A 16,521-nucleotide genomic window follows, 5' to 3' on the forward strand; every position below is an offset into this window, starting at 1 on the left:
CCAGTACTCATTAAGTAAAGAAGTTTCTCCTTAAGCTCAAGTGAAACCTCCTGTGTTTGCACCCCTTGCCTGTTGCCTTATCGTTGGCCATGACTAAGAAGAAGTCCAGATGAATCTACACATTGAAGTCTGCTAAATACATTTATAGGAGTCTGCACATCATGGTTTTAAACACTGTAAAGCTACCCTAAAGCTAGAAGTCTCACCTTGATGACTGATTTGCCAGTGACATTTGCCACTAGAAAATTCATGGCGATATCTTCACAATTCATGTGAGCATCCACCCAATTCTTGATGTCCCCAGGCATTTTGTAGGTGTAAAGGTAGTTGAAATACTGCAGGAGAGAGGTGATAATTTTAAATGCAGATACAGTCACTGTAAGATTCTAAATATGTCAGCCACAGAAGCCCAGAATCCCAGCATGGTAGGGGTTGGAAAGGACCTCTGGAGATCATCCAGTCCAATCCCCTGCTAAAGCAGGGCACCCACAGCAGCTTGCCCAGGATCACAATGGCCAGGGGGGGGTTGGAATCTCTGCAGACAAGGAGACTCCACAACCTCTCTGGGCAGCCTGTTCCAGGGATCCAGCACCCTCACAGCAATGAAGTTTCTCCTCCTGTTCAGATGGAACCTCCTGGGTTCCAATTTATTGCTGTTGCCTCTTGTCCTATCACTGGGCATATAAGAGTCTGGCCCCATCCTCTTGCCCCCCACCTTTTAGCCCTTGCTGAGCATTGCTCAGATCCCCTCTGGGGCTGCTCTTCTCCAGGCTCACCAGCCCCAGGGCTCTCAGCCTTTCCTCCTCACAGAGATGCTCCAGGCCCCTCAGCAGCTTTGTAGCCTCCACTGGACTCTCCAGCAGACCCTAAACTACTCAGTTCTGAAGAGCAGGCAGCAAAGGATGGATTATGAGCAGCCTGTGAGGGTGCTTTCAGCCAGGGACTACTCTAACAGACAGAAAATAATTCTGAGTGCTACATGGCACTCCTGACCAGAGCACAAATTCCCTTGCAGTCAGTTTTCTGCTAGCTACCTGCTAGCTACAGAGCTACAGCACTGCAAGGATTGCTATGTAGAATCAGAGGATCATCAAGGTTGGAAAAGACATCCAAGGTCATCAAGTCCAACCCTTAACCCAACCAGGCCACCACTAGACCATGTCCCTCAGCACCACATCTACACAGTTTTGAAGTACTCAAGGGATGATGATTTAACCACTGCCCAGGGCAGCCTGTCCCAGGGCTTGACAGCCCTTCTAGGGAAGAAATTGTTCCTCATGTCCAACCTAAACCTCCCCAGATGTAACTTGAAGCTGTTTGCTCCTGTCCTATTGCTTTTCACATGGGAGAATCTCCCAGTGACTTTGTTTTCTAGCACAGAACAATGACAGAAACACACACACAGATCTTCCAGTGAGGTTTGAGTTGCACGTTGGTATACTACAAGTTGTAGATTACCTTGTGATAGAATGCAGCCCCTGTGAGCACCATTGAGACTTCATTGGTCCACTCTGATTCATATTTCCACTTGTTCATCTCATGGTCCCAAAGGTGCAGGCGGCCTGGGTATCCAACCAGCCTGTCAGGGAACTCACGCCAAACCTGAGGAGAAGAAGACACAACATGCTGCTGACCAGGAGGGCTGCACAGGGACCAAACACAACCTAACTGGAAGGAGTGGCTGACACCCCAACAGGCTGGGCTGCCACTCAGCCAGCCCTGCACAGCCTGGAGAGCTGGGCAGAGGGAACCACAGAAGTTCAACAAAGGCAAGCGTAGAGTGGTGCACCTGGGGAGGAATCTCCCCCTGAAACAGCACAGGTGAGGGGGGACCTGCTGGGAAGCAGCTCTGCAGAGAAGGACCTGGGAGTGCTAGTGGACAAGTTCACCATGAGCCAGTAAAAATGTGTCCTCACGGAAAAGAAGGCCGATGGTCTCCTGGGTGCATTAAGAAGAGTGTGGCCAGCAGGTCAAGGGATGTTCTCCTCCCTTTCTACTCTGCTCTAGTGAGGCCATATGGAGTACAATGTCCATTTCTGGGCCCCCCAGTTCAAGGGAGACAGAGAACTATGGAGAGGCCAGCAGAGGCTACAAAGATACTGAGGGGCCTGGAGCATCTCTGTGAGGAGGAAAGGCCTGGGGCTGCTGAGCCTGCAGAAGAGCAGCCCCAGAGGGGATCTGAGCAATGCTCAGCAAGAGCTAAAGGGTGGGGGCAAGAGGATGAGGCCAGACTCTTGTCAGTGGTTCCCAGCAACAGGACAAGGGGCACTGGGCACAGACTGGAACCCAGGAGGTTCCACCTGAACATGAGAAGGAAAAACTTTTTTGTTGTGAGGGTGCTGGAGGCCTGGAGCAGGCTGCCCAGAGAGGTTGTGGAGTCTCCTTGTCTGCAGAGATTCCAACCCCCCCGGCCATGCTGATCCTGGGCAAGCTGCTGTGGGTACCCTGCTTTAACAGGGGGGGTCAGACTAGATGATCCCCTGAGGTCATCTCTAACTCTTGCCGTGCTGGGATTCTGTGATCTGCTTTGGGAGGTAGTGATGCCTAAGATCACTTCAATTCTACTAAATCCCAGGTCTTGGAGTAGGAAGCTACTTGGAAGAAGCATGAAAAGGCTCAAGCTTGCTCTGAAAGGATCCCATCACTCAGGGAAGCCATACCCCAGAGCAAAAGGCAACTAAATCCATCCTAACTTCCTCGTTGCAGAGAAATATGACCACCTTGTCTAAAAGATCTTCACACTAGCTAAACCCAAACATGATTAAAAAGGAACTTTTGATGTGAACTTCAGCAGATCCAGCTACAACCTAAACTACTTTCACAGCTGGCTTTGCATCCAACCAACCTGCTGCCTTTGCTAGCCACAGCCTTAAAGCAGGCTTAGATTTTAATATTTCTGGTATTCTTTAGTGGGTGCTTGGACAGATCTGCTGCTACATGGAAGGGCCTCTTTGCCCTTGACTTGTTCCAGACAGCTGGAGGCAATCAAAATACCATCCTTGTCACTCCATCCATTATTTTGTAGCTGACTAGAGGATCAAACACAGTAGACCAGAACAAGGAGAAGGGCATCATTAACACAACCCCACTTCTCTGTGGTTCAATAATGGCCGATTTTTTTGCTGAAGATAACCAAAAAAAAAAAAAAAAAAAAGGAAGAAAGGATTCTAATTATTTAGAAGGGTCTGAATGCTGCTGCCTTGCTAACTGCTCAGTGAGCAGTGATGAAGTTAGGGTTGATTTGCATTGTTTGCAGACAAGAGACTCGGAATGTGTCCTTCGAGCCAATTCACTGCTGGGTCTGTTGGAAGAATCACAGAATGGTCCAGGCTGGAAGGGATCTCCAAAAGTCATCTAATCCAACCCCCTGCAGTCAACAAGGATGTCCTCCACTAGAGCAGGTTGCCCAGGGCCTCATCAAACCTCCACCTTGAATATCTCCAGGGAAGGGGCCTCAGCCACCTCCCTGGGCAACCTGTTCCAGTGTTCCACCACCCTCCTGGTGCAGAACTTGTTCCTCACATCCAATCTCAATCTGCTCTGCTCTCATTTCAAACCATTGTCCCTGGTCCTGTCCCTGCAGGCCTTTGCAAACAGTCTCTCTCTAACCTTCCTGTAGCCCCCTTCAGGTCCTGGCAGGCTGCTCTTAGGTCTGCCTGGAGCCTTCTCTTCTCCAGGCTGAACACCCCCAGCTCCCTCAGCCTGTCCTAGCAGAACTGTTCCAACCTCCTGATCATTTTTGTGGCCTCCTCTGGACCCTCTCCATCAGGTCCATGTCCTTCCTGTGTTGAGGGCTCCAGAGCTGTAGACAGTACTCCAGGTGAGGTCTCACCAGAGAAAAATGGTGGAAGTCTCATCCCTGGAGGTTTTTGCAGCCAGGCTGGATGTGGCTGTGAGCAACCTGCTGTAGTGTGAGGTGTCCCTGGCCATGGCAGGGGGTTGGAACTGGATGATCCTTGAGATCCCTTCCAACCCTGACTGATTGTATGATTCTATGCAAGTATTTTGTCTAAGTAAATCAAGCAAAGCAATCAGCTTTAAGTAAGTGCTTCTGTATCTATCATGAGCCAGCAATATGTCCTCATAGCCAGAAAGACCAATGGTAACCTGAGGTGCTTTAAGGAGAGCGTGGCCAGCAACTCAAGGGAGGTTCAGTGGAGGCTACAAAGCTGCTGAGGGGCCTGGAGCATCTTTGTGATGAGCAAAGGCTGAGAGCCCTGGGGCTGGTGAGCCTGGAGAAGAGCAGCCCCAGAGGGGATCTGAGCAATGCTCAGCAAGAGCTGAAGGACCTGTGGGGGGCAAGAAGCTGGGGCCAGACTCTTGTCAGTGGTGCCCAGGGACAGGACAAGGGGCAATGGGCACAAACTGGAACCCAGAAGGTTTCATCTAAACATGAGGAGAAACTTCTTTGTTGTGAGGGTGCTGGAACCCTGGAGCAGGCTGCCCAGAGAGGTTGTGGAGTCTCCTTGTCTGCAGAGATTCCAAAGCCCCCTTATCCATTGTGATCCTGGGCAAGCTGCTGTGGGTGCCCTGCTTTAGCAGTAGGGTTGGACTGGGTGATCTCCAGAGGTCCCTTCCAACCCCCACCATGCAGATTCTGGGATTTCAGGGATTCTGCATCACTAGATACCATTTCATCTCTACATCTCCACACATTTTATTGCTGTCAGTTAAGATAGCTTCAGAATCCCACGATGGGAGCTGTTATTACTTCAAACCTACAGAGGATGAAACCTGCCAAAAACCAGACAGGAAACAAGAATGGGAACCAGATCTTTGGACTTCCCCAACATGTAGATCATCCAGAAATCAATCTTTCTAGACACTTCTAGGGCACAAGGAGTAGGATAGTATTTAGTTAGAGTAATGCTCTAACACAGTGAGGTCCTGAAAGCTGAGATGATTTGAAACTCAAGGAGGAAGACTCATAGGATGTAGCTTCAAGTTTGTTAATTAATGAAATCAGTTAATTAAAGAAATACAAATTTTCTTGTGGGCAAGCCAATGAGGGTACAAGATACCTCTTGGCACTAATAAGGAACCCAAACCCAAAGGCATGGTCACTACCCTCTTCCAAAATGTTATTCCTTATTCTCCAGGACTCCAAAAATTAATGACCAACTTTAACATTGTTTTAAAGCTCACTGTTAAAATATCCATCTCCTAGCTTTTGGAAAGTGCCATTAAGGGCATAAGCTACTGAGGCTTGACACCACTGATCTGCACCATCCTGGCCTAAACGTTGTTGTAGAGGGAACAGAATGTGTATTAAAGGCAGCTGAAAGGAAGATTCAACTCAGTTGGAAGCTTTCTGCCTTCTGCTCACAGATAATCTTGTTCTGCCTCAGAGATGGTTTGCAGTGCTTCATACCTTGAAAGAAAATCAATTCTCTGATGAATTGCATGTTTCACTAGGCTGAAATCATCAACCAAGCTTGAATCACTGAATCCCAGCATGCTGGGGTTGGAAAGGATCTCTGGAGCTCACCCAGTCCAACCCTACTGCTAAAGCAGGGCACCCACAGCTTGCTCAGGATCACAATGGCCAGGGGGGGTTGGAATCTCTCCAGACAAGGAGATTCCACAACCTCTCTGGGCAGCTTGCTCCAGGCCTCCAGCACCCTCACAACAAAGAAGTTTCTCCTCATGCTCAGATGAAACCTCCTGGGTTCCAGTTTGTGCCCACTGCCCCTTGTCCTGTCTCTGGGTACCACTGACAAGAGTCTGGCCCCAGCCTCCTGCCCCCCACAGATCCTTTAGCTCTTGCTGAGCATTGCTCAGCTCCCCTCTGGGGCTGCTCTTCTCCAGGCTCACCAGCCCCAGGGCTCTCAGCCTTTCCTCCTCACAGAGATGCTCCAGGCCCCTCAGCACCTTTGCAGCCTCCACTGGAGTCCCTGCAGTAGTTCCCTGTCTCTCTGAACTGAGAGGCCCAGAACTGGCCTCTGAAAACTGTGATTTTGCTGTGTCTGAAGAGTAAGAGGGTTGCCTTAAACAAAGGTTCCCTTCACAAAGCCATGCTATAGAAGTCAGTGGAAATCTTGGCTTTCTCCTACTGCTCATCACAAACTCACTCACTGGTAACCCCTGGAAAGGCTCCAAAGAGCTGCATCAAGCTTATTGCCTAAATCCACACATGTTTTTGGGCCAAAATCAATAGATAGAGCTACTGCTTACAAGGAAGCTTTTAGAATAAACAGAGTGGGGATGGTTCTTATCCTCCTCTCTGCTTTGATGCGTGCCTGTGATGGATTGGTCTGTGAGGAACACATTCCATTTGAGCCAATGATCTCAGTAGCTTTCTCAGACTGAGGAAGGCCAGCCTGATTTAATACTGCTAAGGGACACAGCCAAGGAAAATCCTTTTGCCAAGAGAAGAGGAGGCCTGCATCTTTGTGGACAGAACCAGTCCAGATGGCTCTGCTACACAACCTGAAGATAAATATTTTTTGGGCCAAAGCATCTCCCCCAAATGAAAAGTTCAACAGAAATTCTGACTAGATGGTTGTACTAAAAACCTTGCAGGAGACACCAGAAGAAAATGATACTGACTTTCTTCCCAGATGACATGAACAGCCTAGCTCCACTCTCACCTCTCCACAGCTCTTTCTGCTTCCCATTCCGTGCTGCTTCTGTGACAGGTTGCCCAGAGAGGTGGTGGAAGCCTCATCCCTGGAGGTTTTTGCAGCCAGGCTGGATGTGGCTGTGAGCAACCTGCTGTAGTGTGAGGTGTCCCTGCCCATGGCCGGGGGTTGGAACTGGCTGATCCTTGAGGTCCCTTCCAACCCTGATGGTTCTGTGGTTCCATGACATGAGAGGAGATGCCACCACTTGTTCCCCATGTAGCCAGAAGGCCAGAGGACCACCTCCTTTCCCAGAATATACCCCAACATTGATGTATTAAATTTATTAGACTACAGTAAGTCATGTGCAACTTCAGCAACTGGCTAACTACAGAATTGTAGCATGGTGGGGTTGGAAGGGACCTCTGGACATCATCCAGTCCAACTCCTCTGCTAAAGCAGGGCCACCCACAGCAGCTTGCCCAAGATCACGTTGTCCAGGTGTGTTTGCTTATCAATATCTAATGCTTATCAATATCTAAAGAGTGGGAGTCAAGAGGCTAGGGCCAGACTCTTGTCAGTGGAGCCCTGGGGCTGCTGAGCCTGGGGAAGTGCAGCCCCAGAAGGGATCTGAGCAATGCTCAGCAAGAGCTAAAAGGTGGGGGGCAAGAGGATGAGGCCAGACTCTTGTCAGTGGTGCCCAGCAACAGGACAAGGGGCAATGGGCACAAACTGGAACCCAGGAGGTTCCACCTGAACAGGAGAAGGAAGAACTTTTTTGTTGTGAGGGTGCTGGAGGCCTGGAGCAGGCTGCCCAGAGAGGTTGTGGAGTCTCCTTGTCTGCAGAGATTCCAACCCCACCCGCCCATTGTGATCCTGGGCAAGTTGCTGTGAGTGCCCCTCCTTCAGCAGTAAGGTTGGACTGGATGATCTCCAGAGGTCCCAACCCCCACCACGCTGAGATTCAGTGATTCAAGCTTGGTGATGATTTCAGCCTAATGAAACATGCCAATTCAGCAGAGATTTGATTTTTTTAAAGGCATGTTCAAGTCAGGAAGCAATGCAAACCATCTCTGAGGCAGGACAAGAGCACCTAATGAGCAGAAGGCAAAAAAGCTTCCAACAGAAGAAAGACACAATTAGCAAAGTATCAAATAACAACTTCTGTGAACAAAACTCAAGAGCAACAATCCTGCTTTAGATGACTTCTGTTATCACTGCCATAAAAATACTTGGTCTGTGTAAGGATGTAAGTGGTACTTAAGGATGTAACAAGAGATCCTCATGAACTTCATACTTGGAGTTCTCCACTTTTCATAGTGACAGCAATGCTGAATCATCTGCCAAGACACAGAGGTGGGAGCACCACAGACGTGAGCTTTCAGTCTTGCATTCGAACACTTCCCAAGCAGCCAATGGTTCTAAGTTAATTTGTTAAGGCTATGGCAACCTAAATACTTGCTCAGGTTGGTTAGCCTGGGAGGGAGGGGATTCTGCCCTTTTGCTCTGCTCTGCTGAGACCTCACCTGCAGTGCTGTGTCCAGCTCTGGAGCCCTCAATATAGGAAGGACATAGACCTGATGGAGAGGGGCCAGAGGAGGGCCAAAAAAAGGTTCAGGGGGTTGGAGCAGCTCTGCTAGGAGGACAGGCTGAGGGAGCTGGGGGTGTTCAGCCTGGAGAAGAGAAGGCTCCAGGCAGACCTAAGAGCAGCCTGCCAGGACCTGAAGGGGGCTCCCAGAAGGCTGCAGAGGAACTGTTTGCAAAGGCCTGCAGGGACAGGACCAGGGGCAATGGTTTGAAATCAGAGCAGAGCAGATTGAGATTGGATGTTAGGAATAAGTTCTGCACCATGAGGGTCGTGGAACACTACAACAGGTTGCCTAGGGAGGTGCTTGAGGCCTCATCCTTGGAGATATCCAAGGTCAGACTCAAGAATGCTCTGAGGATGTCCTTGTTGACTGCAGAGGGGGTTGGACTAGATGACCTTTGGAGGTCCCTTCCAACCCAAACCATTCTCTGATTCTATGTACTGTTGAAGCTGGTGTTTGATTCTCTTCCCTCACAGCCAAGTGGGGAAAAAGTTGTCTAGCCCTAATAATAAGGTGGCTGTTGTTTGTTTGTTTTCTTTTTTTCTTTTTTTCCAGTGCTTCAAGTCATGGCTGTGATTCCATCAGCAAACTGCCCAGAAATCCTCCTTTCCAAAGCCAGAATGTCACGAGCCTTCTGCTGCTCCCTTAATCCACAGCAGCACTCAGGGACTATTTTTCTGCTTGCTCCAGTCGATTTACACAGCACCATAAATCACTGCACCATAATAGCTCTCTTTTAACAAGGCCAAAAAAAAAGGGGAAAAAAAAAAGAAAAAGAAAAAAAAAAAGCTTGACACTTTGAGTGTTGCTATAATTTTTTATGGCTGAAAGTGTACAGAGATCAAAGTTTTCTGGTGGTTTGGTTTTGGGGTTGGTTTTTTTGGCTTTTTTTTTTTTTTTTTAGGCTTGCTCTCTATGCTCAGACAAGGCTGTGACAGAAAAGGTTTGGCCACATGTTTCAATGTAAAATCTTTCCCAAGATGTCAAGGAGAAGAAGAGGGGGGGAGGAAAAAAAAAAAATGACTGAATGTCACGTTTCCAGCCCTTCTTACAAACCAAAGCAGGAGCAGACAGACTTTCAAAAGAAAACTTTCTGGTAACTTTATATGCTGCTACTGTTCCCTCTGGAATCCCCTGCAAATGAGTCAAGAGCTTGAGAGATACTTTTCTGGTAACACACATAAACAGATAAATAAATTACCAGGGGCTGAGGACAATTTAAACATGTGGGAGCCAGCTCAGGCCTGTCAAGCAAGTCACAGACACTCAGGGACAGGAAAGATCAATCTTCAGCCCCCGATTTCTGTGCCAGAGAGCAGGAACTACATCACCTACCCTCTACACAGGAGGAAAATGGTGTCTTGAGAAAATAATCTGCTGTGCTTCTGCAGTCAAAGACATTTCTATTCATTTCTTTTACAGGGTAGGGGAAGGAAATGCAGAGTGGAAGGATCTGAACTACCCCTGGGTTTGTTTGAGCTATCTGCTCCACAAACCTTTTGGATTTTCCATCCATCCTGTTCCCAGAAGCAAAAAGGAACAGAATTTAGACTAAAACGCAACAAGCTGCAAAAACTAACAGTGTTCAGCTTGCCAGACTAAACAACCTCCCTTCCAAACAGTTACATTCACACACTGAGCACAGGATTGTTACCCAGATAGTCCCTGCAAGCCATGGATCTGCTCCATGGAAGGGAAATAAATTGCTCCCACAGCTAGACCTGGGGATAGAATCACAGAGTCGTTTGGATTGGAAAAGACCTCCAAGATCACCGAGTCCATCCATAGACCCTACACCACCATGGCCATTAAACCATGTCCCAAAGTGCCACCATGGCCACAGGTTTCTTGAACACCTCCAAGGATGGGAGCTCCACCACCTCCCTGGGCAGCCTGTTCCAATCCCTGACCATTCTTGCAGCAAAGAAATTGTTCCTGATCTCCAACCTAAACTCTCCCCTGGCACAATTTCAGGCCATGTCCTCTAGTTTCATTACCTGATACTTGGGAGAAGAGACCAACCTCCACCTCACTGCAGCCTCCTTTCAGGGACTTGTAGAGAGCAGTGAGGTCTACCCTCTTCTCCAGGCTAAACACCCCCAGTTCCCTCAGCTGCTCCTCCCCAGCCTTGTTCTCCAGACCCTTCCTCAGCTTTATTGCCCTTCTCTGGACCTGCTCCAGCCTCTCAATGTCCTTCTGAGAGTGAGGGGCCCAAAACTGAACCCAGTGTTCCAGGTGTGGCCTCACCAGTGCTAAGTGCAGAGGCACAATAATTTCCCTGCTCCTGCTGGCCACACTATTTATGATCCAGCACCCCCAGCTCCTTTTCCACTGGGCAGCTTTCCAGCCACTCTGCCCCAAGCCTGAAGCCTTCCTGGGGCTGTTGTGACTCAAGTGCAGGACCCAGCACTTAATGTTAACATTTGTGAGGAATCTCACACAGACCTAGGTGCTGAGGAGCAGGAACACAGAGTCCCAACTGCTACCTAATCACACTGCATGGGAATTCATCTCAACTTTTACTTGCCTCATAGGTTTTTTTGTCATGAGGCTAACCCTTTCCTGCATGGTCAGACTCAACAGAGGTGAAGTCGAAGAGAGCTATTCCCCATCAAGGACGTGGAAATTAACACTCCAGACACACCAACCACCACAGTTCTACTTCTCACCCCACTTCTGGCTGAACTCAGCTGCAGCTGAACTTCTGCTTTGAAACCCTCCAAGCAGCAGAGATTCATTTGGAACTACTTAGCCAGCCCACTTAGGGTTTTATAAAGCTTATTTTTATTTACTTTTGAGACAGCTCAATGAGAATGGAAACAAAAAATTAAAAAAACATCAGTCTGCAAAGGGAGGCAGGATTCACACAGCAGCCATGTGGTGGATTTGCTGCTTTTCATCCCATCCCTTCACCCTCCAAACTAGGAGTTCCAAGCACCAGCACAGACCACAGTCAGTCAGCTTGCAGAGCTGCCAGTGCCTCATTGCTCTGCTGCTGCAGTGCAGTACTTAAACATTCAGTGTAGGCAGCAGAGTATGTGGCCAAAAAAATGCCTCTTGTCTTTCAGTTCTCTTCTCCTCATTCCATCTTTCACACATCATGGACTAAACCCTTGCTCTTAACCTGGCAAGGAAAGGATTTCCTTTCTGGAGACACACATGACAGATTAAACCTTTCTCTCTCCTCTCTACATCTCTGTTATTACATCAGCAGCCCTACATTACCACAAGTCATTTCTTGGGTCCAAAACCTCACTGCTTGCAAACTGTCACTTGAGAGAGAGAAAGAGCCATATTTCATAGAACCAGGGAATTGCTTCAGCTGGAAAGGACCTCATCAAGTCCAACCATCAACCTCACACCACCATGGCCACTAAACCATGTCCCACAGTGCCATGTCCACACGTGTCTTGAATACCTTCAGGGATGGTGACTCCACCACCACCCTGAGCAGCCTGTTCCAATCCCTGACCACTCTTGCAAGAAGGTAATTTTTCCTAATTTCCAACCCAAACCTCCCTTGGCACAATTTCAGGCCATTTCCTCTCATTCCATCACCTGATAGTAGGGAGAAGAGACCAACCCCCACCTCACTGCAACCTCCTTTCAGAGAGCTGAAGAAAACAATGAGGTCTCACCTCAGCCTCCTCTTCACCAGACTAAACAATCCCAGTTCCCTCAGCTGCTCTTAGAATCATAGAATCATGGAATTGTCAGGGTTGGAAGGGACCTCAAGGATCAGCCACTTCCAACCCCCCTGCCATGGGTAGGGACACCTCACACTACAGCAGGTTGCCGAGAGCTACATCCAGCCTGGCTGCAAAAACCTCCAGGGATAAGGCTTCCACTCTTCACAAGACTTGCTCTCTAGACCATCTAGAAGCCTCTCTGGAACCATCTAGGGTTCTCTAGACCCAGATTATGGACCATGTCAAACCCACTCAAATAAAAATGAGCTCCTTCAGCCCCAAGCTGTGGAAGGAAGACAGAGTGTTGCTTTAAGTGACTGCACTTCTGACAAACAACTCAAAGCCCATGGGGACTGTCACCCTCTGCACTGCTGGGGTAAGCAATTGGGACAAACTCTCTTTTTTGTCTATACCCTCATTGCAGCAGCAGCTGCTGAAGCTTTGCCATGCCACAGGCATCCCCTCCCTGACATTCTTCCATTCCTCTTGGCACTGCGCTCCACCTTCCTCTGGCATGTCCTCAAGAGGCCTCCTCTGTTCCCAACACTTAATCTCTGAAACTTGTCTTGTCCATCAACACATCTTAGCTTGAACAGTGCTCCTGATTTTTGCCTGGAAAGTGTTTGAAGCTGTGATGAAGAATAGGATTTAGTCTCCAAACTGCTTCCTACACATTTTCTGGAGTTTCTTGGAACTACTGTGCCACTTAGCAAAACTTTTCTGTCAGCTGGCAGTTAGTGACTATCTGTAAAAAGATTTCAGTCAGCACTGAGCTCTTACAGTAAAGAGAGACCCAACAAGTTGAATCAGCAGACTGTGCAGTGATTCCTTCTTTTTATAGATACATGAGGTAAAATAAGGCAAGGTGTAAGGTCCTGCACCTAAGTCAGGGCAAGCCTAGAGATCAATCCAGGCTGGGGGATGATGAGATTGAGATCAGCCTTGCAGAAAAAGACTTGAGGATACTGGTGGGTGAAAAGCTGGACATGAGCCAGCAATGGGCACTTGCAGCCCAGAAGGCCAATGGCAGCCTGGGCTGCATCCAAAGCAGTGTGGCCAGAGATGGGGAGAGAGGATTCTGCCCCTCTGCTCTGCTGAGACCTCACCTGCAGTGCTGTGTCCAGCTCTGGAGCCCTCCACACAGCAAGGACATGGACCTGATGGAGAGGCTCCAGAGGAGGCCATGAAAAGGATTGGGGGCTCTGCTAGGAACACAGGCTGAGGGAGCTGGGGGTGTTCAGCCTGGAGAAGAGAAGGCTTTAAGGAGACCTAATTATGACCTTCCAGTACTTGAAGGGGGCTACAAGAAGGCTGAAGAGGGTATGTTTGCAAAGGCCTGCAGGGACAGGACAAGAGGCAATGGTTTGAAAAGAGAGCAGAGCAGATTTAGATTGAAGGTTAGGAACAAGTTCTGCACTATGGGGGTGTTAGAACACTGCAACAGGCTGCCCAGGGAGGTGGCTGAGGCCCCATCCCTGGAGATATTCAAGGTGAGACTTGAGAAAGCTCTGAGGATGTCCCAGCTGACTGCAGTGGGGTTGGACTAGACGACCTTTGGAGGTCCCTTCCAACTCAAACTGCTCTATGATTCCACGCTCTGTTGAAGTGAGTGTGCAAGTCTCTTACCTCATAGCCAAACTGGAGCTCATCTGAGGTCAGCATAATGATGTCATCATCGATGGCCAGCACTGCCTCGGTCTCAATCTCATCGTAGGGGAAGAAGCGGTTGCTGAGTTTGTTTTCTGCAGTCCTAACGACTTTCAGGGGAACTCGAATCTTTGGCCAGAGGGACTCTAGAGAAACCAAGAAAGAAAAAAAAACAAATGAAATCCAGTATTATATCTGACACCTGAAGAGCTCTGTACCTCTGGTTTTAGCTTCTCTTCTGATGTCTTTTGATGGAAGCAAGGAAGTGAACACAGAGACAAAAGTTCAGCTGCGTTTCCCTCTTTAGAGAAAAATCAACGTTGTTATAGCCAGCAAAGACCTAGGTACACCTAAACTGTTAATTACTGTTGGCAGTTAAGGAGTAGATTCTGTGCACAGAATGAATCATAGAACCATAGAATAGTCCAGGCTGTGAAGGCACCTCCAAAGATCATCCAGTCCAACCCCCCGACAGTCAGCAGGAACATCCCCAACTAGATCAGGTTGCCCAGGGCCTTGAAGATCTCCAGGGAAGGAGCCTCAACCACCTCCCTGGGCAACCTCTTCCAGTGTTTCACCACCCTCAGAGTAAAGAACTTGTTCCTCACATCCAGTCTCAATCTGCTCTGCTCTCATTTCAAACCATTGTCCTTGGTCCTGTCCCTGCAGGCCTTTGCAAACAGTCTCTCTGCAGCCTTCCTGTAGCCCCCTTCAGGTCCTGGCAGGCTGCTCTTAGGTCTGCCTGGAGCCTCCTCTTCTCCAGGCTGAACACTGCCAGCCTGTCGCCACAGCAGAGCTGCTCCAACCCCCTGAGCATTTTCATGGCCCTCCTCTGGACCCTCTCCATCAGGTCCATGTCCTTCCCATACTGAGGGCTCCAGACCTTTACAGAGTATTTTCATCTTCAAAGCCTTGGGGCACAGGAAGAATTTAAGATAGAAAAATGCAAAAGGCTTCTTCTTGTGCCCTACAACATCCTTACACTGGAGGACAAAAGCATCATACAATGGTTTGGGTTGGAAGGGACTTTAATGATCATCTAACTCCAACTCCCCTGCCATAGGCAGGGACACCTCCTACTAGACCAGGCCCCATCCAGCCTGGCTTTGACCATGCAGGGTTGGAACTTCCACAAAAAGAAAGCTGGGGAGGGACTTTTGACAAGGGCTTGGAGTGACAGGACAAGGGGCAATGGCTTTGAGCTGGAAGAGGGGAGATTGAGACTGGAGATGAGGAAGAAATTCTTTGCAGTGAGGGTGGGGAGACACTGGAAGAGATTGCCCTGGGAGGTTGTGGATGTCCCCTCCCTGGAGGTGTTCAAGGCTAGGCTGGATGAGGCCTTGAGCATCCTGGGCTGGTGGGAGGTGTCCCTGGCCATGGCAGGGGATTGGAACTGGATGATTTTTAAGGTTCCTTCCAACTCAGGCCATTCCATGAATCTACTCTGAACAGGACTGCACCCAGTACTGACCCACATGGAACACCACAGTCCACAGGCCTCTAACAGTCCCTTGCACTACTGATCACAACCCTCTGAACTCTGCCTTTTAAGCCACTTGTCAACTCCCCTCACTGTCCACTCATCTAAGCCACACTTCCTAAGCTCACCTAGGAGGATGTGATGTCGTGTTTCAACTGTTTGAAACAGAAGTGATGAAACAAGAGGTGGAAAGATCTATTAGAAGCTATATCCAGAAGTTTCAGGATGGGCAATTTAAGCAAAGAGAAAGGAAAGGCCAGAGGGATTTGGCTGATGGGAGAAAATAAAAACCCCTCCTGTCTACCCAACTACTCCCAGCAGCAGGCACTGAGAACCAGTTTTTGTTTGTTTTTTTCCCCTGTTCTATTGCAAAGCTTTTAAATCCTTTTATTAATGTTATCCACACAGCCATGGGCCTACTGCCATCACTGTTGATAGACTTCTTGCATACATCAGCCAAAGCCACAAGGCAGAGATCACATCCCTAAATCCACAGAACACTTGGATCAGCACAAGGAATCTATCAAGCTTTGAGGTTCAAGAGGAAAAAAAAAAACTGAGGATCTTAGGGGATATTTTCTCTTGGATATTTGATATCAACCAGAAGATATTTCTGACATCAGTTTTACCATTCTGCCAGACCTGGACAGGCTGGAAAGTTGGGCAGAGGGAACCTCATGAAGTTCAACAAGGGCGAGTGTAGAGTCCTGCAGCTAGGGAGGAATCACCCCCTGCAGCAGTACAGGTGAGGGGAGACCTGCTGGGAAGCAGCTCTGCAGAGAAGGATCTGGGAGTGCTGGTGGATGAGTTCACCATGAGCCAGCAGTGTGCCCTCATGGCCAAGAAGGCAAATGGTCTCCTGGGGTGCATTAAGCAGGTCAATGGAGGTTCTCCTGCCCCTCTACTCTGCCCTACTAAGACCACATCTGGAGTCCTGGGTCCAGTTCTGGGATCCCCAGTTCAACAAAGACAAAGAACTACTGAAGAGAATCCAACAGAGGCTACAAAGCTGCTGAGGGGCCTGGAGCATCTCTGTGAGGAGGAAAGGCTGAGAGCCCTGGGGCTGGTGAGCCTGGAGAAGAGCAGCCCCAGAGGGCATCTGAGCAATGCTCAGCAAGAGCTAAAGGGTGGGGAACAAGAGGATGAGGCCAGACTCATTGAACAGCACTCTGTTCAGTGGTGCCCAGCAACAGGACAAGAGGCAATGGGCACAAGCTGGAAACCAGAAGGTTCCATCTGAACATGAGGAGAAACTTCTTTGGTGTGAGGGTGCTGGAGGCCTGGAGCAGGCTGCCCAGCGAGGTTGTGGAGTCTCCTTGTCTGGAGAGATTCCAACCCCCCCCTGGCCATTGTGATCCTGGGCAAGCTGCTGTGGATGTCCCTCCTTTATCAGGGAGGATTGGACTGGATGATCTCCAGAGGTCCCTTCCAACCCCAACATGCTGGGGTTCTGGGACTGTGTGTGTAAACACTCTGAAAAGTCAAAAAGGGTTGCACAAGGCATCTCTGGTACTCAGATTTATCTGCTGCAGTTCTGTCTGTCTTTTCCTATGATA

The 16,521-nt window shown here is 49.0% G+C and overlaps 1 protein-coding gene across 1 annotated transcript in view; it reads right to left on the minus strand.

The window, feature by feature from the left end:
* EXT2 (exostosin glycosyltransferase 2) overlaps window positions 1-16,521 on the minus strand; it is an 84,323-nt gene that overhangs the window by 12,875 nt on the left and 54,927 nt on the right. Inside the window, exons 9-11 of the mRNA XM_054400014.1 lie at window positions 13,465-13,631; window positions 1,459-1,602; window positions 207-335 (exon numbers count right to left, since the gene is read on the minus strand). Coding sequence (XP_054255989.1) covers window positions 207-335; window positions 1,459-1,602; window positions 13,465-13,631 — 440 coding nt within the window. The remainder of the gene's footprint in view (window positions 1-206; window positions 336-1,458; window positions 1,603-13,464; window positions 13,632-16,521) is intronic.

This window comes from Indicator indicator, chromosome 4 (genome assembly GCF_027791375.1).
Source record: "Indicator indicator isolate 239-I01 chromosome 4, UM_Iind_1.1, whole genome shotgun sequence".
Lineage (NCBI taxonomy): Eukaryota > Metazoa > Chordata > Aves > Piciformes > Indicatoridae > Indicator > Indicator indicator.